At 36.4% G+C, this 26,867-nt stretch overlaps 1 protein-coding gene across 5 annotated transcripts; it reads left to right on the top strand.

Annotated features, from left to right (window-relative positions):
* The first annotated feature begins 9,643 nt into the window (after positions 1-9,643).
* On the top strand, positions 9,644-26,301 carry LOC109207098. Of its 5 annotated transcripts, none has more exons than XM_019369982.1 (7): positions 9,644-9,748; positions 9,834-9,997; positions 10,101-10,308; positions 11,401-11,544; positions 12,517-12,643; positions 20,281-20,480; positions 20,569-20,854. In XM_019369982.1, the coding sequence occupies exons 2-7, from the start codon at positions 9,939-9,941 to the stop codon at positions 20,686-20,688; spliced, it is 858 nt and encodes a 285-aa protein (XP_019225527.1). In that variant the 5' UTR covers positions 9,644-9,748; positions 9,834-9,938; the 3' UTR covers positions 20,689-20,854. The 5 variants fall into 5 exon arrangements, 4 of the variants coding, with proteins under 4 accessions (XP_019225527.1, XP_019225526.1, XP_019225528.1 ...); XM_019369983.1 differs by adding an exon at positions 26,179-26,301 and having other exon boundaries at positions 9,650-9,997; positions 20,569-20,648; XR_002064966.1 differs by adding an exon at positions 26,179-26,192 and having other exon boundaries at positions 9,656-9,997; positions 20,574-20,648.
* Positions 26,302-26,867: the final 566 nt, after the last annotated feature.

The following is a 26,867-nucleotide window of genomic DNA, read 5'->3' as shown; positions in this document are numbered from 1 at the left end:
TTCTTTTGTCATTTTTCAAAACTTCACCTGTTCTTGGGCCAACACTATGTAATTTAGGTAATGAAGTGTAGGTAATCTATTATGAATAACCACCATAAAAAACTTCTAATCTTTGGTTGAACAGGCAGGTTCCATACCCATTGAAAGTCATTGCAAAAGATTGCAGAATATTTGACATTGTCAATTAGTTCTTTGTACATAGTTTGCACAGTGAACTTACCACTAGTTGTTAGGCCCCATAAGAGTTGATCATGTGTGTAGACGGAGATATATTGTTTGTTTATTATTGATCCTATATCAGTAGGAAGTTCAAAAGCAAAACTCGTCCAATCCCATACATTTTTTTGTTAGAACAGTAGAGATAGTATGGGTATTACGTGACTTAGGTAGTGGACCTGTAAACATGGATCTCAGAGTTGTACCCGTCTTAAGCCATGGATCAGACCATAGATTAATATGGGTCCATGTTCCTAGTCTCCAGTAGATACCCCGTTGACAATGATGCCAACCCTTTACAATATTACGCCGGGTTGAAGAAGAAGTATAGCCAGGTTTTAGATGAAGGTATTTATTTAGGAGGGTCATTGCCCAAAGAGCTCGAGGATTCTGAAAAGTTCTCCAGGATAGGCTGGCTAGCAAGGCATAATTTTTAGTTCGCAGGTTTTGGATACCCAAACCGCCTTTTATTGTTGGTGTTGTAATTTTCTCCCAATTAAGAAGCTGCAATTTGTTTCTTGTGTCAGTGGTACCCCCCAAAAAAAAATTTGGTAACGATTCAATTTATTAATGATATTATTCGGGATATGAACATACTGCATGATATGGTTATGAAGATAATTGAGGGTTGACTTTATAAGAGTGGTTCTTCCTGCCATAGTTAAAAATATAGTTTTCCAACCCGCTAGCCTATTTTTGAAATTATCAAGCAGAAATTGGAAGTCATTATTTTGAGGTCATCCATTAAAAATTGGGAAGCTCAAATATTTTCCAAATGACTGACCCTCCTTTATTGCAAAGGACTGTAACACAAAACTTTTATTAGAAGGGGAGCAGTTATTTAAGAAAAATATTTTAGATTTATCAAAATTTATTTTTTGACCTGAAATGTGATTGAAGTAGTTAAGAATATCAATAATCGCACGACAGCTTTGTGTATTGACTTTAGAGAGTAGTATGATATCATCAGCAAAGAAAATGTGGGAAAGATCCGGACCATGTTTGGAAATTCGAATTGGTTGCCAATGTAGATAATCTACTGACTGATCAATCATGCGAGAGAGCATTTTCATACACATTATGAATATGTACGGAGATAAAGGATCCCCTTGTCAAATTCCTCATGAAGGATTGAAATACGATGTACGTGTTCCGTTAATAAGTATTGACGTAGTTGTAGTAATAACACAAGACATTATTAACTCTGTAAAGGAGGTTGGCATATTAAAATATAAAAGAGTTCTCCTTATGAAAGACCACTCTAACCGATCAAATGCCTTTTCAAGGTCTAATTTAAGAAGCATATAGCTAGTTTTGCCTTTCATCTTACGAAAATGGCTAATGATTTTCTGAACTATTATAGCATTGTCAGAAGCTCTCTTTCCTTGTTGAAAACTAGATTGGATGGATCCTATAATCTTAGAAAGAAGAGACTTAAGCTTGTTAACAATTATTTTAGTAATTAATTTATAAATAGTATAGCACATACTTATAGGCCTATATTGTTGAATAGTGTATGCATGCTTGACCTTTGGGATAAGGCATATATAACTACGATTGAGGTCAGGGGGAATGACTTTATCAATGAAAATTTATTTACAAAAGTGGACAACTTTAGGGCCTACTTCATTCCAATATTTAAGGTAGAAGAATGGATGTAGACCATCTGGACCAGGTGCCTTATAAGGCTTGAATCCTTTCAGGGCTTGAGTAATTTCAACATCAGTAGGAATAGCCTGTAGGATTTGATAATCTGTATGCTCCATTATATTATAAGGAGCAACTTGAACATTAGATGTAGAAAGTGTATGATATGTGGCAAATAAATGTTGGTAGTAACCAAATATTTGCTTATGTATATCATCAGTGTTAAAAGTCCAATTTTCTACTGTATCTTGTAAAGCGGTAATCCTTTTTTTTCTTCTTTTCTCTAGTGTAGTCATATGAAAAAACTTAGTATTTGCATCACCATCATTTGGCCAAGATATCTGAGATTTAAGTTTCCAAAAATATTCTTCTAAACGCAGAATGTTACTATATTCAAGAGTTAATTGTTGCTCTAGATTTTGAAGGAAATTACTTGTCGTATAGTGAACAGAAGATTGAATGCCCATGAGTCTAGCTAGTAACTTACGTTTACGCGTGAATATGTTTCCAAAAGTATACGTATTCAAGTGTAAAGTAGCCTCTTGGAACTGTTTTGTAGTGCTAAGGAGGTCTGCACTATTATTCCAAACATCATGTACTAGTTGCTGGAATTGCGGGTGTGTTGTCCACACCGTTTCAAAGCGGTAGATTTTCATATAATAGGGCCGTCTAGATTCTAGTGTTAATAATAGCGGACAGTGGTCCGAGTAAGTGCATGGTAAATGTTGAATCGTTGCCTCAGGATATATATTAAACCATTCATAGTTCGCTAAAATACGGTCTAGGCGTTCTAAAATTATGTAACCATGACAACGTTTATTAGTCCACGTGTACCTGCTCCCCCTAAACCCTAAATCCATCAGATTACAAGCATTTATAAAATTGTTGAAATTATCCGCTCTACTATTACTTATTGGTAGACCCCCAAGCTTTTCCCGCGCACTAAGTATTTCATTAAAGTCCCCTCCTATTAGCCAAGGACCAATTACATAATTTTTCTTAAAATATCGTAAGCTATCCCATAGTGTATTTCTATCAGCATAAGAATTAGTAGCATAAGCAAATAATAACCATTTAGGAGTGGAAGGGCATACCTAAACAAGACAATGGATTTTATGTTCTGACATTCTCAGTTCTTCCACATTAATGAGTGTGTCATACCATAACACTACCAATCCACCTATGAGCCTATTTGTAGTCACCTGCGACATGTGCGTAAATGGGAAATCATCACGAAGAACTGTGTGATCCTGCATGTATGTCTCCAAAAGTATAGCCAAAGCTGACCTATGGTTGTCCAATAAAGATCTAAAGTGGCACCTAAACTCAGCATTATGAGAACCCCTACAATTCCAAATGATAAAATTTATGCAGTTAGGGGAAAAAGTAACCATTTCAGTTGGAACTGGAATCTGGCGATTGATAGCCTCCATGGCTATTATTCCCTGATCCTCTACTACATGATTCGGTCGAAACGTTGGAATTATGACCATGGCATATTTCCCCGTCCTTTTAATTTGTCATCAGCCGGAAATTGAGACTGCATGTGACTAACTCTGGGGGTATTTCAGTATGAACTTTTTTTCGTACTGCGCTTTGAGGTTGTAAAGATGAATGCCCTTTAGCCACAAGTATTCCCTGCGAGTTTCCTTCATCTATGCCAGTATTGCCATCAACTCCTGATTTGTTTGTATGTCTAGTACGTTTGGAGATTGTGGTGGTGATGGAGAGGGACTCATTTATGGAGTCAGTAGATTGTTTGGACTGATTGGGGTTGAGTATGGTGACGTCGATCGGTTGAAACCAAGGGGAATATATATCTGTCCCTAGTGGTGTGGAGGATAGAACGGGAGCAGATGCATATGAGGGTTGACATATGGGGTCGGTGGGTGCATGGTATACGACCACTGTGGTTGCTGCAAGGTTGATGCTTGATGGTCCAGTAGTAGTGGCATCTGAGTTGTGTACCACTATGTTTGATCATATGTCTCCATCCCAAATCTCATTCCCTCCACCACAATTTCTGCCAGGTGCATTGGATTTTGGACTAGGAGGATTACTTCCTGATTGTTGAGCTCTAAGGTGAAGATCAGAGCATAGGCCTGGATCCCCATCTCCAGCCAAGATTTGTAATGGCTGGTCCGCCATGTGAGTTTGAGAAGTGTAAACTAGTGGCGTTGATGGGTGTAGAACTTGTGGGCCTTGCATGATCAGATGAGGTAGATGAAAAAATTGGTTGTTATGGTGGATTTGTTCTCTGAAGTAGTTTTTGTAGTGTATGTTGGTGAAGTTCGGGCGCTGCATGATTTTTGGGTGAAGAAGAAAGCTTGGGGTGATTCTATGTTAGGAGATTGTATCGAAGGAATTTTAGAAGAAGAGATACTTCTTCAGAAATTATAGTGAAAGTATTAAGTGGTCCAGTAGAGTGTTTTGAAGAGGATAGTGGGATGATGTATTGATAAGGGTCTTCACATGGAGTGTAATCATGAGAGATATAGAAGTTGGAGAAACAGTAGCTTCATAGGCTACTATAGCAAGCTGATTATTTTGGTTAAATAAAAGTTGTAAAGGTAAATTGGATTCTGTATGTTGGTTATTAGAAGGTGTGTCCGTGTTTGATTGGTCAGGCATGGTGGTAAGGTTAATATTATGCTGACTGACCTGACGTGGCTGTTTGTAACGACCCGGTCGGTCGTTCCGAGAGTTAAATCCATGTTTCCCATATTTCTGCTTCTTTATGTGTTGTTCAGCTGTGTTGAGTTGTATCGAGTCTGTAGGTTTGGGTTCGGAGTAGTTTTGGAGTGAAATGATGGCTTAGTCTCTTAGTTAGAAAGCTAAGCTACAAAAGTCAACCAAAAGTTGACTTATGAGTAAACGAATTCGGATTTAGATTTTTATGATTCAGTTAGCTACTTTGGGTGATTTTAGACTTAGGAGTGTGTCAAGAATGTAATTTGGAGGTCCGTGGTAGAATTGGGCTTGAATTGGCGAAAGTTGGAAATTTGGTGATTTTGGTCGGCGGTGGAAAAATAATAATAATAATAATAATTAAAAATTAGGTCTAAGTTTGTCATTAGTAAAGAGAAACCAACGTGTCTATTCCCATAGAATAATGAACTTCTTTCTTCTTTAAGTTATTCACCCTTAATAATAAATTAACTACAACCTAAATATATATAGTACTAAGTGGCGGCTGGCTTTGGGCGGTTTGACGGAGAAGATTCGAAGTCGTAATTTTGGTTAGCCTTTCTCACTCGTTCAGTAGCAATTATATGCCAGTAACACCATCCGCTTCACTGTAGCAGCGGAGAAAATTTGCAATACAGGGTATATATCCTTCATGATTATTTCTGTTGGTATTTATCATTTATCAGATATATTGAATAGTGAGTATGTATTGTGATATTACGATAGATTTTCAGCCAGATATTTCAATATTTGAGGTGTAGAACATTGGGATTTAGTTCTAAACTTGGAATTTAAGAAAATTGGGATTTTACCTATAAACTAATATCTAGATCAAAACTTTATTATAGATTGGGACTCTACGATTTTGTGTAACTCGTAATTATTATTATTTTTCCGGGGGATTTGACCATGTTGATGGAGAATTAACTTTTCAGTTCACTTTGATTTGTCTATTCAAATAGAATCTATGTGATAATTTCGATTGGAAAAAATGGACATCTTTAATTAATATTTTACATAGTGATTGTAGTAATGATGATGGCAATAAAGTGAAACAACTATATAGTATAAGTCATGGCATAGTTTAAATAGAGTTTCTGTTTCGGTAGACCGTGTTTATGTACAAATTATTTATTAATTGGATCGGAGATTGACTTTGATTTTGAATTGTCCTGAGATTATGAAAATTTTCCACCTAGACTAATTAGGGCGTGTTATTAAATATTTTGGATAGATTCGGAGCTTTTGGAGACCGAGTCGAGGGACGAGGGCATCTCGGAGTAGAATTTTACGTTGTTAAGGTAAGTAACAGTTTTAACTCTGGCTTTGAGGGTATAAACCCAGAGAAATTAATATCATGTGATTGTTTGGTGGTGATACCCACGCTAGGTGACGGGCGTGTGGGTGTGCACCGGGAGGGATTAAGACTTGGTCCGTCCTGTGAGGCTGTGAGTCCTAATGGCTATCATCTATGTTTATGCATTTACTTGTTGTTGAACTTGTCTGCCTTCATGTTGGGGATCATGCTTAGGCTTTATTCATGCTCACATTATTTATCTCAGTCATAGAAATTATTGTACATGTTTACCTCCGTCTCTATTATTTGCTAATATGCTGTGATACTTGATGTGGGTTGTGTCCCCTTATTTGTTGATGATGGTGAGGCTAGTGAGGTACATGAGTGAGTGAGACCGATGGCCTGATTGTGAGGATATTAATACCATAGCGCGTGAGTTGTCCGCGTAGCACGTGAGTTGACCGTGCGGGTCCAGGTATTTATACCATAGCGCGTGAGTTGTTCGCGTAGCACGTGAGTTGACCGTGCGGATCCAGGTATTGATATTATGGCATGGTTGTGAGGATATTAATACCATAGCGCGTGAGTTGTCCGCGTAGCGCGTGAGTTGACCGTGCGGGTCCAGGTATTTATACCATAGCGCGTGAGTTGTCCGCATAGCACGTGAGTTGACCGTGCGGATCCAGGTATTGATATGGTAGCACGTGAGTTGTCCGTGCTTAGAGCTTGGGCTTTGGGAGCCCCTCCGGAGTCTGTACACACCCCTAGTGAGCGCAGAGTGTTGAGTGTTGAGTGTGGAGTGCTGAGTGCGAGTGTTGAGTGATGGAGTGACATTGCTGTGAGGTTGCATTTACTTTTGTTGTTGCTGCATTTACCTGTTAACTTCTTTGTGGTATTTGTTGGTTTTATGGAATTTACCTGTTTATTCATGTTTATTTTTTTTTAAATTGTGAAAATAAATAATTGGACTGTTTTACTTAGCTCGTCACTACTGCTCAGTTCCTTAGTTATTTCTGTTACTACATAGGTGGTTGTACTTATACTACACCCTGCACTTTATGTGCGGATCCAGGTGAGTTAGAGCGCGGCGATCGTTGAGTTTAGGCCGGCTATCTTTGGAGACTGCAAGGTAGCTGCTAGCGTCTGCAGGGCCTTGTTACTCCTTCTGTATTTCTTCTTTGGATTGTATCGATAGTTAGACAGTTATATCTCTTAGTTCATAGTTTTAGACGCTCATGACTTAGTGACACCCTGATGTTTGGAACTCGTTTTCGTATTTTATATTATTTATATTTAGAGTTGGTTTAGTTTATCAGGAATTAAATTATTGGAAATATTTTATTAAATTCTTATAATCAGATTTGTAGTAATTTTGGGAATAGACTTGCCTTGTAACACGATAGGCTCCATCATGACCAAGGTTAGATTTTGGGTCGTGACACTGTTGGTGGGCAATTAACGTGTGTGAGTTATTTTTTGATTGAAGGATATCTTGGGTGCGCCTAGTAATAGGGCTGGTGTATGTATTATTTTGTATGTCAAACTTTGCCTTATTATGTAGCCCATTAGGCCCATTCGAATAAATCTCAGACTTGCAAACGTTTAGAGAGGCCTCATGGATACGGATAGGTGGAAGTCGTATTGTCCTTGGAAGATAAAAGTAAGCTAGTATTAGTATTTTCATTTTTAACAGAGGTAGTATCCATGTCATCTGAAATATATTGAAATTGGTTAGAAATTTGATTGGGCTTGGTAGTTAAGTTGTTAGAGTAACAGTTAGTTTGGGCCTTGTTTAGCCCATTAGGTATAGATAACTTACATGCTCCCACCGGCAAGGTGCTAGATTCTGCCTAATCCCTTGAATTCCTCATTGTTGAGCTTGCATATTTTTGTAGTCGGTTATTATTCCTCTTTGGAAAAGTAACTGTTTGCCACTCTGTTGATTGAAGTTTGGTTGTAGGGTTTGATGTATATTGAGATTTAGTAGTAGAGGTTGAAGCAGAAGGAGAACTTGAGGTGTTGGTAATGAGAGAGGGGGTGAGTGTTTGCTTTTGAAAAGAGCAGTGTATTAAAGTGGCCAAATATTCCACATGCAGTACAAAGTAGATTAAGGCCTTCATATTGGATTGTTTGTTTGTGGTTGCCAATATGAAGATGTATTTTGAGAGATTTTTCAAGTGGTACCTCAATGCAAATTCGTGCATACATGCCCCTAGAAGTAGTTGTTGTGCATGTATCGACTTTTAGCAACTTACCCAATTCCGCTCCCACTCGGTGAAGAATTTCCATATCGTAAAACTCAGTAGGGAGTTCAGGAAGTCGTACCCATAAAGCAGAGTACGTTAGTTGAGTGTTAGAGGCAATAAACTTAAGTTCCCACTGTCTCACATATAGAAAATAGTTGAGAACAAACCAGGGACCCCATGAAGTGCTTTTTGCAGATTTTCTTCTTTCTGGAATTTGATAAGGAAAAATTCAGACCCAAGGTCAATTAAAGACATGTTTTCAGTAGGTTGCCATAGGGAAATAAGCTTTTGTTTCAGCAGTTGATGACCAATTTTTTTTCCAAACACTTTAACAATCACTGATAATTTCCAAGGCGTATATAGTCGTGATTTATCATCAGTAGATAGAGGAATAAATAAATCTTCATCAACCTCAGTAGTAGTGGTTTCATGAGAGAAATCCTCATACGGTTGTTGAGGAAGTTGACTATCAGTAATGGAAAGTGATGAGTTGTTTAAGATCAGTGTTTGCAAAAATGTTTTCTGTTGGCCTAGGTAGGGGTGTTCATCGGTCGGTACGGTACGGTATTTAGACATTTCGGTTCGGTATTTTCGGTATTCGGTTTCTTAAAATCCTATATCAATACCGTACCTAATTAAATTCGGTATGGTTCGATTTTTCTCCTTTCGGTTTCGGTTTATTCGGTTCGGTAACTTCGGTTTATTCGGTTTGAATACTAACTAGTGCATAGAGCCGTACACTCTAATATTCTTAATTAAAGTGCTCAAAAATACAAAACTGAAAATGTTTGTTGACAAAAATTTTGTCCAAAACTAGCAAATATCGACCCAAATAGAGAAAATTATACATAAAAGAATATTTGATCATTAGAAATGTCTTGTTACTTGTTTAGAGTTAATTGATGAACTTTGAGAATAAAGGGAAGTAAATTTTTAGATTTTTTATATTTATGTTATAACTGATAATATGTCTTTTGTGTAATATAATATATATTTCGGTACGGTATCGGTATTTCGGTATTTTATATCAAAATACCAAATACCATACCTAATACCAAGTTTTTTAAAAACTTAAACCAAATACCAAAATACCGTATACCAAATACCAAAATTTTCGATTTCGGTACGGTAATTCGGTATTTATCAAATTATGCCCAGCCCTAGGCCTATGGGAGGGGAATGGTCATCAATCTGCATTTTTCCTATATCAGGTGGTTCTTGAGAGATTGCAAAGGGAATTTAATAGAGCTATAATCTATTAGTTATTTTTTGGAGAAGATGAACGAAGGTAAGGAAGCGTGATAGTAGATTTTTGTAGAAAGAGAAGTTCTCACATCTCTAGCTTTTTTCTTACCTAATTTTTTACCGTAAACTCAATTATTTTTGCATATTTAAAATTATATTGCTAGTAGATTACAAAAAAGAGCAATTTAGTTTAAATTTAAATTCAGAATGTAGTACACCTTTAAAATCCAAGTTGGACCAACAACCTTTTGCAATCAGAGAAATTTGGTGCTTAATTGTGTTAATCCCTTTTATATAGTGAAATCAAGAGGCGGTGAAAGTTCAATATATTCGTTACAGTTCTAATTCTTTTAAAGTTATACGTCACTGTGAAATTTGTTCGACATATAAAAAAAATGATTTATATTAGGTAAATCTTAATAATTTTTAAGTTATAAATATATTTTTTAACATATTTCAAGTACAAAAGAGATTTTAATAACAAATTTTTTTAGGAGGAGCTATTTGAAATTTAGCCAAGAGCACGAAAAATCAAATTCGAAAAGCCTTTAAATAAGCGGAGTTTCAAATCTTCAGCTCCTCATTTCCTTCTCGTGAAGATGTCAATTGCAGTTTCGCAGCAGATCTCCCTTTTCCAATCCCAAATCGAAAGCCGGAGGTTTGTTCCGAGCTCATTTCCTCTGTCTCTATTTCCGATTTATCAATAATTTTCATTCTGATTCAGTAAAATGCGCTTGATCTGAGCATGTTTTTTTGTGCAGATTCAATGAAGGAACTATTCGAGTTCTAGAATCCTTTTTAGCTTCGAACGACTTCAAATCCTTGGACGGAGTGGTGCGTGCTTTGAAACAGTTCATGAGAAACGAATCTCTCTGCATTATTCAGGAAATCGCTGGAAAATCTACGGAGCATAAGCTTCTGATCGTCGATTTTCTAGTACGCGTTTTTGCTCTAATTGGAGATACTGAGGTATAAAGCTTTGGCTTTATCGAGTTTATATTGATACATAAATTTTGTACTTCTTTATTTTGATTTGGCAAATTATTAGTAGTTATTAGCAGAAAAAGTTATTTGGAGATAGGAGTTGTTTTTGCAGGATGATGTTGATGACACTACAAATGCATATAGTGAAAGAGAGTCTGATGCGTTATACCATGTATTTTGCTGAAATTTCGTGATAAGTAGAAGACTTATTGAAATTTTGTTGGTGTTTGTGTTCGGTAATTGTATCCTCTTTGAACTATATATGTCATGGAGATTTTTTGCTTCGGAAGTTGCTTTTTTAGCGAATTTTAGTGTTCGAATGCACTTTAATATGTATTACTTAGTAGACTACGGATAACTTATACAGCTGTAGAAGTGGTGGTGCTTTTGGTGGTGGTTGCAGGAGGTAAGGTGATTAGCAAAAGATGTGAACAATGATTAGTTGCTGGCTGGAGAAACTGGTATTAGGTTGTACCGGTAAAGGAAATATATCCTTCCTTTTGTATATACATGCAAAATGTCTTAGGGGAAAATAGAGAAAATTAATTACTTAGTAGAAGCGATATTAGGAACATGAACCATTTGACTCTCCAATAAGTGTAATGAAGGAATAACGCTAAGCGCCACTATAGACCTGATGGCTTAAGCTGAAGTTCTTTGAAGCAAAGGAGACAAGATCAATTTGATCACTCGTAGCCATATTATTTGTCACAATTTGGCGGAGTGAGAGATTTAAAAGTTTACTGTACGTAGTCTTCAACTGAATGTCGTTGTACATAGTTGTGAAAGCTTATTTGATATTATAAACATGGCGCCGTGGTTCAAAGTTCATCTGTTTGGAACTTGCCAGAGATGCTTACAAAACTTATCAGATGTGACGGTGCCTTAAATGTTATTCGACATCCAAAGTGGTAGGCATATCCTATGCTGTGAAACTTTTTAATAAAAAATAACTGATAGTGGTTTTAGTTTCTTCTATTTTACCATTTTTCTTTTTTGTCTTTTTTTTTTTAATAATTACTAGTGATATCTTATTTTTGTTCCAAGTATGTGACTCTTGACTATTCGGATATTCAGAGTTGCTTGGCCTTGAGATATGAGGCATTGCTTATGAGAGAGCAAAAAGCCACCAGTGATCAGAGACTTCTTGTTTCATATAGTGAGTGGCTCACTTTTGCTGAGCATTCACTGGAAAATGGCTTTTGTATCATCGCGAAGAAGGTAAATTTCTGTCAAATTTTTTTGTACTTGTAAGCATATTACATGTGGAAATGGGCACGGAATAGAACTTTTAGTATGTGCAGTCCTTAGTAAATTTAAGCTCACTTAGTCAGTTTTGTATCTCTACTTTAGAATTCATTGTATGGTACGGGCATGTTAAGGTCGAAGTATTATAAACTAAAGTACTGCTCGTACTGTTTTCTTGTTGTTCATTTATGTGCATGTAAAGGACTAGTCCCAAAATCACAGCTTAAAGGTTCTCATTGTGTCATCATGTTTTCCCTTTAGGATATGTTTGTAAATCAGCCAGAAGTGAACTTTTTAATAGGTTCTAGCTGAGTTGGAATAACTGATATAATTTATTTGATCTGACATTCAGCGAAAATCCCAAAACTCCGGTTATCTCTAATTCTCTATGCCTCTTGTTGGAGGAAATCTCTTTATGTAGGTTATATAAAAGGGCAGCCCGGTGCACTAAGCTCCCGTTATGCGCGGGGTCCGGGGAAGGGCTGGACCACAAGGGTCTATTGTACGCAGCCTTACCCTACATTTCTACAAGAGGTTGTTTCCACGGTTCGAACCCGTGACCTCCTGGTCACATGGCAGCTACTTTACCAGTTACGCCAAGGCTCCCCTTTCCTTTATGTAGGTTACATAACTAGGAATTACACTTCACTGCTGAAAACATCTCCTTGTAATTGACCCCTTCCCCTTAGCTATGAGTTTTCCTGTTTCTACAATATTATGAATAGTTTGTGGAGGTAGGAAATAGATCGGTCAAGCTACTTAACTATTGCATGTTTAACATCTTGCTGACGAAAAAAGCTATGTATTTCACTCGATGCTAGCTATTTTGTGCTTTACCTTTACGTACCTTGTTTCTTACGGCATCAAAACTCTAGAGATTTTATAATATCCTACAGCTTATTGCGAGCGTATCTCAATATCTGCCTCGGAATTGTACTTTTGCAGGCATGTGAAAAGGCACTTTTATGCTTTGAGATGAACATTGTAGTTGACCCCAGAAAAGATGACTTCGTAATTGAAAAAATTAAGAAGCTTAAAGATATTGCTGTGATCTCGGCTTCTTCAAGATCAGGTATTTTCAAGTATTAGCATTTCATTAAGATCACTCATGTGTTGACTTTCGTAGTTAATGTTGTTCGTTACTGTGTTAAAACACAAAATCAGAAAACTGTTAGAAGAATAAAAGAAACTGGAAAACAGTAAAGAATAAGAAATATTCCGAGTTCACAATTTGCTTGTGCGTCCTTAAGGAATTTTAACCCCCTCACAAGTTGCCAAGGTAATGGATTAAATCCTCCCAGGATGAAACGGAATAAACCTTCCTGCAACAGTGGCAATACAAACTGCAGGATACCAACGAACTCAAAGAACGGAGCAAAATCACACTTACGAATTTGAGAGAGAGAGAGACTGCGAATTAGAATGCAGTATTTTCAGAAAGAAGGAAGTTCTGTAATGTTTTTGGTGTGTTAGAAACGAAGCCATGCCTCAGAATTTATAGGCAATTATTGGAAGAGGTCTGATATTTGTTCTGGAAAAGGTGTCTGTTCAGAAGTTTACGCGTCCTGCCGCGGTTACGCCAGGACCGCGGCCAAACTAGCCTTCTGAATCTGCAGCAGTGTTCTGGCGCGGTCCTACCGCGGTTACGCCAGGACCGCGGCTAGACTATCCTTCTGAATCTTCAGCAGTGATCTGGCATTTAGTTAATTATTAAATAATTAATTAAATAAATTTTGTCCAAAAATAATCTTATCGATCGATCATTTGACAAATCCAAATCCAAATCCAGAGCAGAAGCCGAGCCGAGCGAGCGACGACGACGGCGCGAGGGTTCATTCTCTTCAACTCCTTTTAAGAGCTTTAAGAAGTGATTCTATATATAACACACAAATGTAATTGTCCCTCACCAATGAGGGACAAAGTGCAAGTCAAAAGCTCACTTTATTCAAATTTTCATTTCCCTCCATTTTATTTCCCACCATTTCCAATTCACACTCTTAGACTTTAAAGCCCAATGCTTAAAGTCTTTGAAGCCCAATGCCTTTAAAGTCCAACAATCCCCCACATGAATGGGAATGACTGTAACAAGAATGATCATAGATGAAAGCTGTGTGATTTGCAAGTAAGGATTAATCGCATCTGGATAAGTATGTTTCCCTTTAAACTTTCCGTAGTGAACATATGTCGGATATACTCGGTCAATCGGTAGATTTGATATCTTTGAACCGTCGAACTTTAGTGTATACCTAGACAACCATATGTCACACAATCAACCCTTAACCGTTTTTTTTGGTTCTCATTGTTGTGTTCGTTTCAGCAATGAACACCGCCTGGTTTCATAAGTGTGTAGAGAATTGGCCTTACAAAATTCTCATTAAAGCGGCTTCCACTTCACACTTACATAGGTGATTCCTAAACGTGTAATCCTTTAGATTGACACTATTTGATAAATACCACATCAAACTTAGGTAATCATTAAATAACGTGTAAAGTTCTATCCTTGTTACTGAACATTGTCTTCATCACGAGAAGGGACCAAAGATTTTACTTTGACAATGTTGAACCGGTCAATCACAACTTTGTTTGAGCTCCTTGAACCTATATCTCGGAGCATCCAAAATTCTAGGTAGAGTTACCGCCATGTTGACTTGTCCTTGGCCATAGTCCCATTCCCTTAGATGATTTCTCAACTCCCTCTCTAGTTAAGCCTTTTGTAAGCGGATCCGCCACATTATCCTTTGATCTTACATAATCAATGGTGATAATTCCACTAGAAAGTAGTTGTCTAACGGTGTTATGTTTTCGTCGTATATGACTAGACTTTCCGTTATACATAACGCTCCCTGCCCGTCCTATTGAAGCCTCACTATCGCAATGTATGCAAATAGGAGCCAAAGGTTTTGGCCAGAACGGAATGTCTTCTAAGAAATTTCGAAGCCATTCAGCTTCTTCAACGGCTTTATCCAAAGCTATAAACTCTGATTCCATTGTAGAGCGAGCGATGCACGTTTGTTTGGAAGACTTCCAAGATACTGCTCTTCCACCAACAGTAAAAACACATCCACTTGTGGACTTTGTTTCTGTTGAGCCGGTTATCCAATTTGCATCAGTATATCCTTCGATAACCGCAGGATATTTATTGTAGTGCAAAGCGTAGTCTTGGGTATTCCAAATATCCCAGAACTCGTTTCATTGCCACCCAATGATGTTTGTTTAGATTACTTGTGAATCGACTAAGTTTACTTATTGCACAAGCTATATCAGGTCGTGTACAGTTCATGATGTACATTAAGCTTCCCAACACACGAGCATACTCCAATTGAGACGTACTTTCACCTTTATTCTTTATAAGATGATGATTTAAGTCAATTGGAGTTCTTGCACTTCTAAATTCCAAGTGTTTGAATATTTCAAGTACCATTTTCACGTAATGCGATTGAGACAAAGCTAGACCCTGAGGAGTCCTCTGGATTTTAATTCCTAGAATTACATCGGCAACTCCTAAGTCTTTCATATCAAACTTACTAGCAAGCATACGCTTAGTAGCTTGAATGTCGGCAATGTCTTTGCTCATTATTAGCATATCATCAACATATAAGCAAACAATGACTATATGATTTGGAACGTTCTTAATGTAAACACATATATCACATTCATTAATCTTAAAGCCATTTGACAACATTGTTTGGTCAAATTTCGCATGCCATTGCTTGGGTGCTTGTTTTAGTCCATAAAGGGACTTAACAAGTCGACACACTTTCTTTTCTTTTTCCGGAACCACAAACCCTTTGGGTTGGTTCATGTAAATTTCTTCCTCTAGATCACCATTTAAGAAGGCTGTTTTTACATCCATTTGATGGATTTGAAGATCATACAAGGCGGCTAACGCTATTAGAATCCTAATGGATGTAATTCTTGTTACCGGCGAGTATGTGTCAAAATAGTCAAGACCTTCTCGCTGTCTAAATCCTTTGACAACAAGTCTTGCCTTGTATTTGTCAATAGTACCATCATCTTTCATTTTCTTCTTGAAAATCCATTTAGAACCCAATGTTTTGTTACCTGGAGGAAGATCAACCAATTCCCAGGTATGGTTGCTCAATATGGATTCTATTTCACTATTGACAGCTTCTTTCCAATATTGTGCTTCTGAGGAAGACATTGCTTCCTTGAAGGACGAGGCTCATTTTCTAGCAGGAAAGTCAGAAAATCTGGACCGAATGAAGTAGATGTCCGTTGACGTTTACTTCTTCTCGGATTTTACTCATTAGGCATACCATCTGTTATTTCCTCCCGAGGTCGTTTTGACTTTTGGTAGGTCACTTCACTTTCCTTTTTATACGGATAAATAATTTCAAAGAATTCAGCATTATCTGATTTTATTATCGTTTTAACGTTAATCTCAGGATTTTCTGATTTATGAACGAGAAAACGATATGCCTTACTATTGGTTACATATCCAATAAATACACAATCAACTGTTTTTGGACCTATCTTAACCCTTTTAGGTTTAGGAACTTGTACCTTAGCTAAACACCCCCACACTTTGAAGTATTTCAAGCTGGGCTTCCTTCCTTTCCATTTTCCATAGGGAATGGACTGTGTTTTACTATGAGGTACACGGTTGATTATTCGGTTAGCTGCAAGTATAGCTTCCCCCACAAGTTCTGTGGTAAACCAGAACTTATCAACAACGCATTCATCATCTCTTTCAACGTTCGATTCTTTCTCTCCGCAATTCCATTAGATTGTGGAGAGTAAGGGGCAGTTGTTTGGTGAATAATGCCATTTTCCAAACATACTTCTTCAAAAGGAGATTCATATTCGCCACCCCTATCTCTTCTTATCATTTTGATCTTTTTGTTTAGTTGTGTTTCAACTTCACTCTTGTATTGCTTGAAAGCATCAATTGCCTCATCTTTACTATTAAGTAAATAAACATAGCAATATCTCGTGCTATCGTCAATAAAAGTAATAAAATACTTTTTCCCACCGCGAGATGGTGTTGACTTCATGTCACAAATATCTGTGTGAATTAAGTCTAAAGGACTTGAATTCCTTTCAACAGACTTATAAGGATGCTTAGCATATTTTGATTCCACACATATTTGACATTTGGAATTAATGCAATTAAATTTTGGCAATACTTCTAAATTTATCATTTTTCGCAATGTTTTGAAGTTGACGTGACCTAAGCGTGAATGCCATAAAGTGTTTGACTCAAGTAAGTAAGAAGAAGCATCAACTTTATTGATAGGAACTGCTATTACATTTAGCTTAAAAAGGCCCTCATTCAGGTAACCTTTTCCTACATACACATCATTCTTACTTAGTACAACACTATTAGAAATAAAAATACATTAGAATCCATTCTTGATAAGAAGTGAGTTAGACACAAGATTCTTGCAAATTTCTGGAACATGGAGAACTTGGTTTAGAGTCACTATTTTTCCCGATGTCATCTTCAACGCAATCTTGCCAACTCCTTCAATTTTGGCTGTAGACGAATTTCCCATGAAAATTGTCTCGTCGGGTCCTGCGCGGGCATAAGAAGAAAATAACTCCTTGTTAGCACAAACATGGCAGGTGGCTCCAGAATCTATCCACCATTCTTTAGGATTTCCTACCAAGTTGCATTCAGACAACATGGCACACAAGTCCTCCATTTCTTTAGCATTTTCAGCCATGTTATCTTGATTCTTCTTCTTCTTATCATTCTTTGGTGCACGACAATCCACGGCCTTATGCCCAGATTTTCCACAGTTGTGGCAATTACCCTTGAACTTTTTCTTGCTTGGGTAATTCTTTGGTCCAGAAGCCTTCTTTCTCTTCTTATTTTGTGGCGCCTCCTCAACAATGTTAGCCCTTATTATTGTCGAGTTTCCACGTGACTTCTTTTCAGCATTTTTGTTGTCTTCTTCTATCCTCAAACGAACAATCAAGTCTTCTAGTGTCATTTCCTTCCGCTTGTGTTTAAGATAGTTCTTAAAGTCCTTCCACAACGGAGGTAACTTCTCAATGAAAGCAGCGACTTGAAAGGCCTCATTTATGACCATACCTTCAGCAAGGAGGTCATGCACAATGACTTGTAATTCTTGGACTTGAGTTATGACCGACCTCGTGTCAATCATCTTGAAATCCAAAAACCTTGCAGCCACAAACTTCTTAAGTCCGGCATCCTCAGTCTTGTACTTTTTCTCAAGCGCATTCCATAACGCTTTTGAAGTTTCCATGACACTATAGACATTGTACAAGCTATCTTCCAAACAACTCAAAATGTAGTTTTTGCACAAGAAATCAGAATGTTTCCATGCTTGAGTTACAACAAATTGTTCGTCATCCGGAGTGCCTTCAGCCAGGACCGGAGGATCCTCCTTGATAAATCGCTGCAAACTCAACGTAGTAAGATCGAAGAGCATCTTCATTTGCCAACGTTTGAAGTTAATACCGGAAAACTTTCCGGGTTTTTCTGCTAGTGCCATAGCATGAGCAGGAGTTGTACGACTTGACGAGGCAGCAACACTCGTAACAGTAGCACCCGTTCCTGCAACATTTCCATTAATTTGGTTTTCATTCGTCATTTTTCTGTAGAGTTGGAAACAAAACAGAACTTTGTTAAATCAGTGAAGTTTTGATATCTTCAAACTGAATACCAAACCAAACATACAACACGTAACAATGGTGAAGTTTTTATATACTTCAAACCCGTACGTTTATTATTCCGGTAAAGTTTTGATATACTTTAAACCGGATAGAACAATTATTGGAGTAGAAAGCACGAAGGCTTTAGTCTCCAAACCAGTATACAAAATATAAATAACAGTTTAATATATATTTCAATACAGAAACGTTAGTATTAAAATTCCTTAAGCTTGTTGTTCGCTACTGTGTTAAAACACAAAATCAGAAAATTGTTAGAAGAATAAAAGAAACTGGAAAACAGTAAAGAATAAGAAATATTCCGAGTCCACAATTTGCTTGTGCGTCCTTAAGGAATTTTAACCCCCTCACAAGTTGCCAAGGTAATGGATTAAATCCTCCCAGGATGAAACAGAATAAACCTTCCTGCAACAGTGGTAATACAAACTGCAGGATAAGCAAAATCACACTTACGAATTTGAGAGAGAGACACTGCGAATTAGAATGCAGTATTTTCAGAAAGAAGGAAGTTCTGTAATGTTTTTGATGTGTTAAAAACGAAGCCATGCCTCAGAATTTATAGGCAATTATTGGAAGAGGTGTGATGTTTGTTCTGGAAAAGGTGTCTGTTCAGAAGTTTACGCTGCGCGGTCCTACCGCGGTTACGCCAGGACCGCGGCCACACTATCCTTCTGAATCTTCAGCAGTGATCTGGCATTTAATTAATTATTAAATAATTAATTAAATAAATTTTGTCCAAGCCGAAGCCGAGCCGAGCGAGCGACGACGACGGCACGAGGGTTCATTTTCTTCAACTCCTTTTAAGAGCTTTAAGAAGTGATTCTATATATAAGCACACAAATGTAGTTGTCCCTCACCAATGAGGGACAAAGTGCAAGTCAAAAGCTCACTTTATTCAAATTTTCATTTTCCTCCATTTTATTTCCCACCATTTTCAATTCACACTCTTAGACTTTAAAGCCCAATGTTGAAGCCCAATACCTTTAAAGTCCAACAGTTAACGTCAATCGTACTCAACTTCGGTATACTATGCAGTATGCTCTATGATTTGCTTCTATTATCATCATTTCCTGTTTACTTAATAGCAGAGGAGATAATGTTATGGCCTTGTCTAAAAATATTTCATGTTATCTTGAGCATTTACAATTTCTAGAACCAACTTTGTGTGAACCATTTAACATTTTCATGAAAGGTCCATTAGAGCATACATGTACAAGGCTGACTATGGGATGATAAGTCTCACATGGCTTTTCAGTTATGTTGTTTGAATTGACTCATTTTGAGTAGTCTTATTTGTGATTCCAAGAAAAGATAACCACTCTATGTTCAGTTCCTGCAAAAGTAGTCTGTTTTCTTGAGGAAGATTGGACCAGAGCATGTTGCACAGTATGCATCCCTCGCGTCTTACGCAAATACAAGTATTTTAGTCATTAACTTTTGTAATCCTCAAGAATGGCATTGGTATTTTTCCTAGCACAGAATCTATTTTGGTGTATTTGATGAAAGCAAGTGCAAAAATATTTAACAATGACAATAAGGATATACTTGAAAACTTTAGAATCTGCTTATAATTACTCAAGGGTAGAACGGAAGTAGGAAAGATAGTTGTATTTCCTTAGTTTAGCTTTAGAAGGTACTTTTCTCCCAGAAACTAGTATCTTTTAACATATAGCTATTAGCTTCTTTTCTGTGAATCATCAAGAAAATAGAAACTGCAAGGAAAGATGAGAATAGCAGAATTTGAGCAAGTTGATATATCTTAATTATATGGAAAAATCAGGGATATGTAAAGGATGCAGCAGCCTGAGAAGTAAAAAAAAAACAAAAGAAGAAAAACTAAGGACTTTTAGCTTTGATTTTGACTTCTTATGCATTGTATATCCTTGACATGTCATAGTTCAATCATTGGATTGGATTATTGAATTGAACTCTATAATTTAGTGGAATGTCATCAAATGTTCCTTCAGAGCATGTAACAAGAAGGGGCGGCGAAGGGGAGGTTAACAATTATCAGTTCGTTATTGCTAAAGCTTTCTAGTGGTACATTAGTTCAGGCGCAGGCAGCAGAGTATTTCAAGAAGAAAACAATTCTGGAGACTTCAGAAGAATCCTACATTTCTGTGGAAGCCAAAAGCTCAGGAAGCACTCTATTTAGAAATGGAATCAAAAGACGACACAGGCGCCAATTGGATGAACATCGACATCTGGAACAGAACCAAGAAGCGTCTGGAGACGTGCCAAATATTTTGGTAGATAATTCTGCCAATATGCTTCCTTCCCCTGCCCACTTAATGCCAAATATCATATTAATTTCATCGTTTAATTACAATTTGGTAGTGCAGGAATGATTTTTCTTTGAAGTATTACGATATTAAAGATCACCAATTTGACAAAGAGATCAACTGCCCTTCCATATGGTTAGTACAATCTCTCCCACAGATGATTACTTTGATATAGCATGATACAGTTGCTGCGATATATTTGAATCTTATAAGAAATTTGGTCGTATACGTATGCCTGCGAAAAGAGCCAACTTTTGTGCTGTGGCAAGAACCTCTTGATTCATCTACTCGTTCTCCTGTTCAACATTTGCTCCTGCAATATAATAAATAATTAGACGTCCCCTCTGGACAATTGTGATCAGCATCACTTTATGGCAATTTAGAGTATACTTAAAAAAAGACAAGGTCAGACTGCCTGCTTTGTCTCTTCTTGACCCGAGTCCTGCAATATGAACCTTGCATGCTGGTGATAAGCCTTCAAATAAAATATGTTTCTTAGGGAATCTGTAGTTAATTCTAAGCAACAAACAATGAGTACATTTGCAGCTAGAAATTTAATTAGCTTCGGCCCCTCTCCATGCAATCACGTGCCTATGCAGTTGAGTCTTCTGTCAGTTTTCATTCTTAAGCAAATTGGATTATATAAATCTTACGGGTCAAAACCAGCGAGTTACCTTTGTAAGAAAAGGCTCAGGCATATATATAAAAATTTCTTCAAATCAAATTACGCATAGCAACATTCACAACTAATTGATGATGGATTCTTAATGAATCCTCTTATCGACTATGACCGATCTTAGCCCTAACTCACCCTTTCTTGACATTGCAGAGGAAATATTAGATTTTCTGGAAATTTTTTCTTAAATTTTCATTACACGGGGAAGGGCAAGGGCAAGGAGGATAGTAAGAATTATCTCACTATTGTACGAAAAACCTCCACCTTCTAACGATACCATTAGACATAATGAGCCTTGGCTGCTATGTCGCGCGGACTCTCTAAAATGATGTCGCACCCGTATTAGATCCTCCAAAAATGTATACTATTTTTGGAGGATTGGACACGTACCCGGTATCATTTTCGGAGAGTCCGAGCAACATAGCTTGACAATAGTCTTCATGGAATTAAGTCTCACCAATGTTTGCCACTTTTTTTCCTTTGATTTTTCCTTTACATTTCTGTTTGCAATAAAAAAAAGGGGCAACCTGGTACACAAAGTACGTCGCATTCACACATGGTTCGAAGGGCCGCATCTCTAAGGGTGATGTAGACTGCCTACCCTAGTGCAAGCATTGATGACTGCTTCCACGGTTCAAGCTCACATGAAAACAATTTTACCGTTGCTCCAAGGTTTCCTTCAAAACTGAACCAAAAAATGAAAAAAAGATAAATTTTCTCAGTCGAATAGAACCCGAAGCTTTGGGAACCCAAGAGCGCTTTCCAGCAGCAAGTGGATCTCCGCTAAGTTGTCTCTTCAAACTCCCCAAAACTCTAAGCAGGCAAGTAGCTACACTGTCAAAGATTAGATTACCTTGAATTTCCATCCTTTTAGTTGTCTTAACATAAAAAAAGACAAAATAAAGAAGAAAACATCCATTTTCCCAATAATCGAATCTTCCATATCACCAAGTGCAATTAATGGGTGCATTGAAGCTCGCATGTTTTTTATTTTCTCTAAGACGGTACTGAAGATGTCTGTTTTTCACTCTTACTTTATTCATCACCTTAAAATAAGTGATTATGCCATAACCCAATAAACAATATTTACAAGGTTCTCATCCTGTCGACCACGTATCTTCTTGCTAAGAGGGTACTTAGATTTGAAAATTGAAATTAGAAACTGAAATAGAAGAAAAACTACGTATTTTATGAGGTAATACAGTTTAAATATTAAAAGCACTTTGTAAGGGTGGATGTGGGAGGGAACAAAGGATTTAACTTATATACGCTAACATGTAAAGAATTTATTCTAAAGGTAACATACTTTCTTTTATAGGTTATTGATCCTACTTTTTATGCATGAAACATATAATTACATTGAAGAATTAACCTAAACAACCGTCCACAATAGCTTTTATATATATATATGATTTATGATTTATGTATACCGACTAAAAAATATAAATGGTGAATTCGATCGACTTCTTATATAAAAATCCCAACCCTATTTAGATGATCTGGTTGTAATAAAATTATTTTTACGTTGTCACTGTATAAAAGTTAAATTCAAACGAAAAAGTGACTTAGTTAGTAGACTAGTGAACATAGAAAATTGGATATGATTATTATTCAATTGTGTTCTAGTAGCTGGGAAAGAGAGCTCTTTTCCTCGGAATAGAAGATAAGAAGTTTGGAATCATGTGGAAAGCATTAAATGCTGAAGAGTGAGAATCGAACTTAGGGTTCTTCAATTCTCATTTGTTTAGGAGTATCATTTCAGAAACCTCGTGATACATTTTGCACTAATTTGCTGATAGAGATTTTTAATTCTAGTTGTCGTGCTAAGCCATAACTACAGAAGAATCTTTTCATTTTCATGCCAACTACTTACTGGTGTGAATCTGATGTGTAACAGCTTAAATTACTTAATTTTGTGCATGTTACCAGTTACCACTCATGTCCTATTAAATTACAATCCTTTTGTTCTCATTTTGGTCGTCTCCAATTAATATCCAACTTTTCCAACTCTTGGATGTTAAAGGGACGACACTTGGACAAAATTAACAAGCAACTCGCCAAAATTAATTTTCTTGCTCTTGAAAATTAATTCTTGCTCTTGAAAAAAAAGTACTATGTGAGAGGGCTGTTTATTTTTGGGCTTCATCTTACAAACATAAACTTTTTTCTCCTTTAAATGGAAGTAGATTGTGTATTTCTAACAAGAAAGTTAAAAAACAAGTAGAAGAATTAACCTAAATAGCTGCCCATTAACCAGTAAATTAAAAATAGTTAGCCGATGTATAATATATGTACAAACTTGTGTATGCAGTGCATATAATTAATGTATAATAATATATGTATACCAGCTAGAAAGAGTAAACAATGAATTAGACTGGCTATTTGTGTTAAGCCGCCTCCCTCCTTCTCTCTCTTTAAGCTTGAGAAAAGAATTTATCAGACAAGATTTTAGCTCATAGCATTTGAATTCAGTAGATCTGCTAAATATGCTCGAACATAATATTTCGTATATGTACATAGGGGTGATTGATGGCTTTTCCAGCCATTACTATAGAGGTAATTGGAAGTTGGAATTTGTGTTAAGCACGTCGTATTTTGTAGATTAAACAACTTTAACACATGGTTTACAGACTAAACAATAATTTCCTTCAATAAGATTCCTTAATTAATGTCTATCAAAATATTGTTCGGCTGCCGGTGGACAAGTCGATTGACACAAGTTAAACCTTAAAAGGTCTAAATGTGGAAAATGAGAGGAAGAATTTAAGGTTTGCCCATTCGATTGCGCCAATATTAAATTAGTACTCTCTCCGTCTCATATTATTAGTCATGATTATTAAGAATAGTTGTCTCAAATTATTTGTTTTTAAAGTTCGAGACAAAATTATTTTTTTTTCTTTTTTACCCTTAGTAATAATTATCCTCGAAAATTACAAACACTTCAATTATGGATAATTTTATTCAAATACCAATGAAGAAAGATTAAATATTAAGACATGAATAAGGATCAAGTAGTCAAAATCTCATCCTAATTAATTTTTCTTAATAGGTGTGTACAAGAGAATCATGACAAATAATTTGAAACGGAAGGAGTAGTATTTTGAAATTCAATAGACAGTAGTAATTTTCTCTTACCATAGCTCGAGCTTCTTTTGCCTACAAAATGGACTGAAATCTTATTAGTGGCTCCTGCTTTCTTTTATGCACTGCACTAGTAGTCTAGTAGTATAAGTAATTTTTTAGACCTCACATTAATTACCTGCAATATATAAGAGATAACTGTTTAATAAGTATGATCTGGTAATTAACTTGGAAAATAGAATAAAAATATCATGTTATAATAAATGTGATACTGTTATTAATTCTTGTACACAATTATATTAATGTTTAACTTCATTTGGGTAATCTGGCTAATTTGTATCCAATTTTCACCTAATTAAGTGGAACAGTGGTTGAACAGGTTATTAGAAAGACATATTACCTAAACCAAATTTTATGTTTTCATGTGAATGTCCGCCAACAAACATTCACGTCGAGCTCATCTTTCTCTTGCTCGGGGCTAGGACTTTTGCATCGTTACTCACCATTTTGCTAAACCCTAACCCTAGTTGTTCTACCATGAATTTATTGCCCCTTGTCTTATCTAGTCTTTAATTAAAAGCACTTCTTCTTCTATTCTTTAAAAATATTTCATTTGCAACCTTATTCATTATTTATTACAACTAGCTAGTGTCAATATTAGTATATTGCTACACGTATATATAGATCTCAAATATACATGAGTCAAACAATAACGTGGAATTTGATCAAACGTGGAATTTGATCAAACTGAATTAGTTGCCAACCTTTAAATAGTTGCCGACCTTTAACGCATCTTGGCGGTGGTCAGCCTCTCAACCTTTATTCCTCATTATGATTTAAGTTAAAAGTAATTAATCTAAATAGCCGTCTACCCTAGAAATAATCGGCAGATATATAATATATTAGTCGTGTATAACAAGTGTAGTAAATGTATATTGAGTGCAGTTAATATTTTTGGCCGAGCAACCAAATGTGTAATGTCTTCCTTATTTACCTACTTTAACTAACTCAAAGAGTAAATGAAGCTCGAAATGATTTTTTTTGTGTTTTCTTTTCTATATCCATGAAGATCCAACTTTATGATGTCATTTTACATGATTAATATTTAATGGGCCTCATATTTTCTGATTGGAAGTGTTCACAATATATTTTATTTATCAATCCATTCTATACAAGAGTAACTCTTCCTAAAGCGTTATAAATAGGTTCCCAGCTCATTCTCTTCCAAACTACACTTTGTCCTAGCTACATACTACTACTACTACATCTCTCTTCCTTAATTAATTCTCGTTGAAGAGAAATTTCTCTTAGTTCAACTTGTCTTTTTGGCACAAAATGGGATCAGGAAGTTCTCCTTGTGCTTCCTGCAAATTATTAAGGCGTCGCTGTGCCAAAGACTGTATCTTTGCCCCTTACTTTCCTCCTGATGATCCCCACAAGTTTGCCATTGTTCACAAGGTGTTTGGTGCTAGCAACGTTAGCAAGATGTTGCAGGTTTCTCCTTCTTCCTCTCCCCTTTATACATCCTTCTTATGTAATACTGTAATACATCAACACAAAAAACAACATTAAACCCGTAACTTTCACGTAGGGTTGTGCAATCATTTAAGTATACGTTTCTTTTAAAAGTAAAATAAAACTTGAAAAGACTAAAAATGTCAAATGGAGAAACTCCTAGCACTTATCCCTTCAGTCGGCTCTACATGGCGTAAATCCGGACATCCCCGATGCATTAAAACAAATGAACTTGAAATGACTTTTATATACATATAGTAGTGTATTTACTTCTTTATATTTTGACTCTTGTAACGAAAATTCTGATTCCGCCACCGACGTAGAGGGGTGGTTTCTTCATGTTATGCAACATTTTGTAAGATATCTTTTTTCTTGGTATACATTTATATTCAGGAACTTCCAGTACAACAAAGAGCAGATGCAGTAAGCAGTTTGGTATATGAAGCAAATGCAAGAGTGAGAGACCCAGTTTATGGATGTGTAGGTGCAATCTCCTTGTTACAGAATCAAGTTTCCCAATTACAAATGCAACTGGCTGTAGCTCAAGCAGAGATATTATGCATCCAAATGCAGCAAGAGCCTGTTCCCAGCTTGCCAACAACGTGTCTAATGGAACCTCATCATGTCGAGAAATCATCACCATTTTCAACAAGTAACGCTACTAATTATAACTTCAATAATAATCTGCAATCTTACCTCAGCTTTACGTCCTCTAGCACTAGTCATGTAATGCAAGACCCTGTAAAGAGAGAATCTCTCTGGACATAAAAACTAGGCAGCTAGCTCTTGTTTAATTTGGTCATCTTGTTTTGTAGTTGGCTAGATGTTTTGGACTTCTTAAGTAATGAAGTGCTAGCATTTCGACTGTTTCTACTGTTGAATATTACTACTCTATCTGTTCTATTTTATATGGTGTTTTTAGTCTGTTCCAATAATTAGAATGAAACACAGGTATTTCCATGTTTAGAAATTATTTAACTTTAAACTTTTCATTTTAAATGTCATCCTCTTGAAAGATCATAGAAATATCATAACATGTTTAAATTTACAAGTTCTAAGGGTACTTTATGTGCGTAAAATCT

Source organism: Nicotiana attenuata, unplaced genomic scaffold (assembly GCF_001879085.1).
Source record: "Nicotiana attenuata strain UT unplaced genomic scaffold, NIATTr2, whole genome shotgun sequence".
In the NCBI taxonomy this organism is placed as follows: Eukaryota; Viridiplantae; Streptophyta; class Magnoliopsida; order Solanales; family Solanaceae; genus Nicotiana; species Nicotiana attenuata.
The sequence above is the reverse complement of the archived record's forward strand: the minus strand, read 5'-3'. Positions and strand labels throughout refer to the sequence as shown.

What these genes read in the sequence shown, in the direction of transcription:
- LOC109207098 (XM_019369982.1), top strand. Translation starts at nt 9,939, where the DNA reads ATGTCAATTGCAGTTTCGCAGCAGATCTCCCTTTTCCAATCCCAAATC. An exon ending in TCCCAAATCGAAAGCCGGAG is followed by an intron (nt 9,998 to 10,100) that starts GTTTGTTCCGAG and finishes TTTTTTGTGCAG; the next exon opens with ATTCAATGAAGGAACTATTC. An exon ending in GAGACGTGCCAAATATTTTG is followed by an intron (nt 20,481 to 20,568) that starts GTAGATAATTCT and finishes ACAATTTGGTAG; the next exon opens with TGCAGGAATGATTTTTCTTT.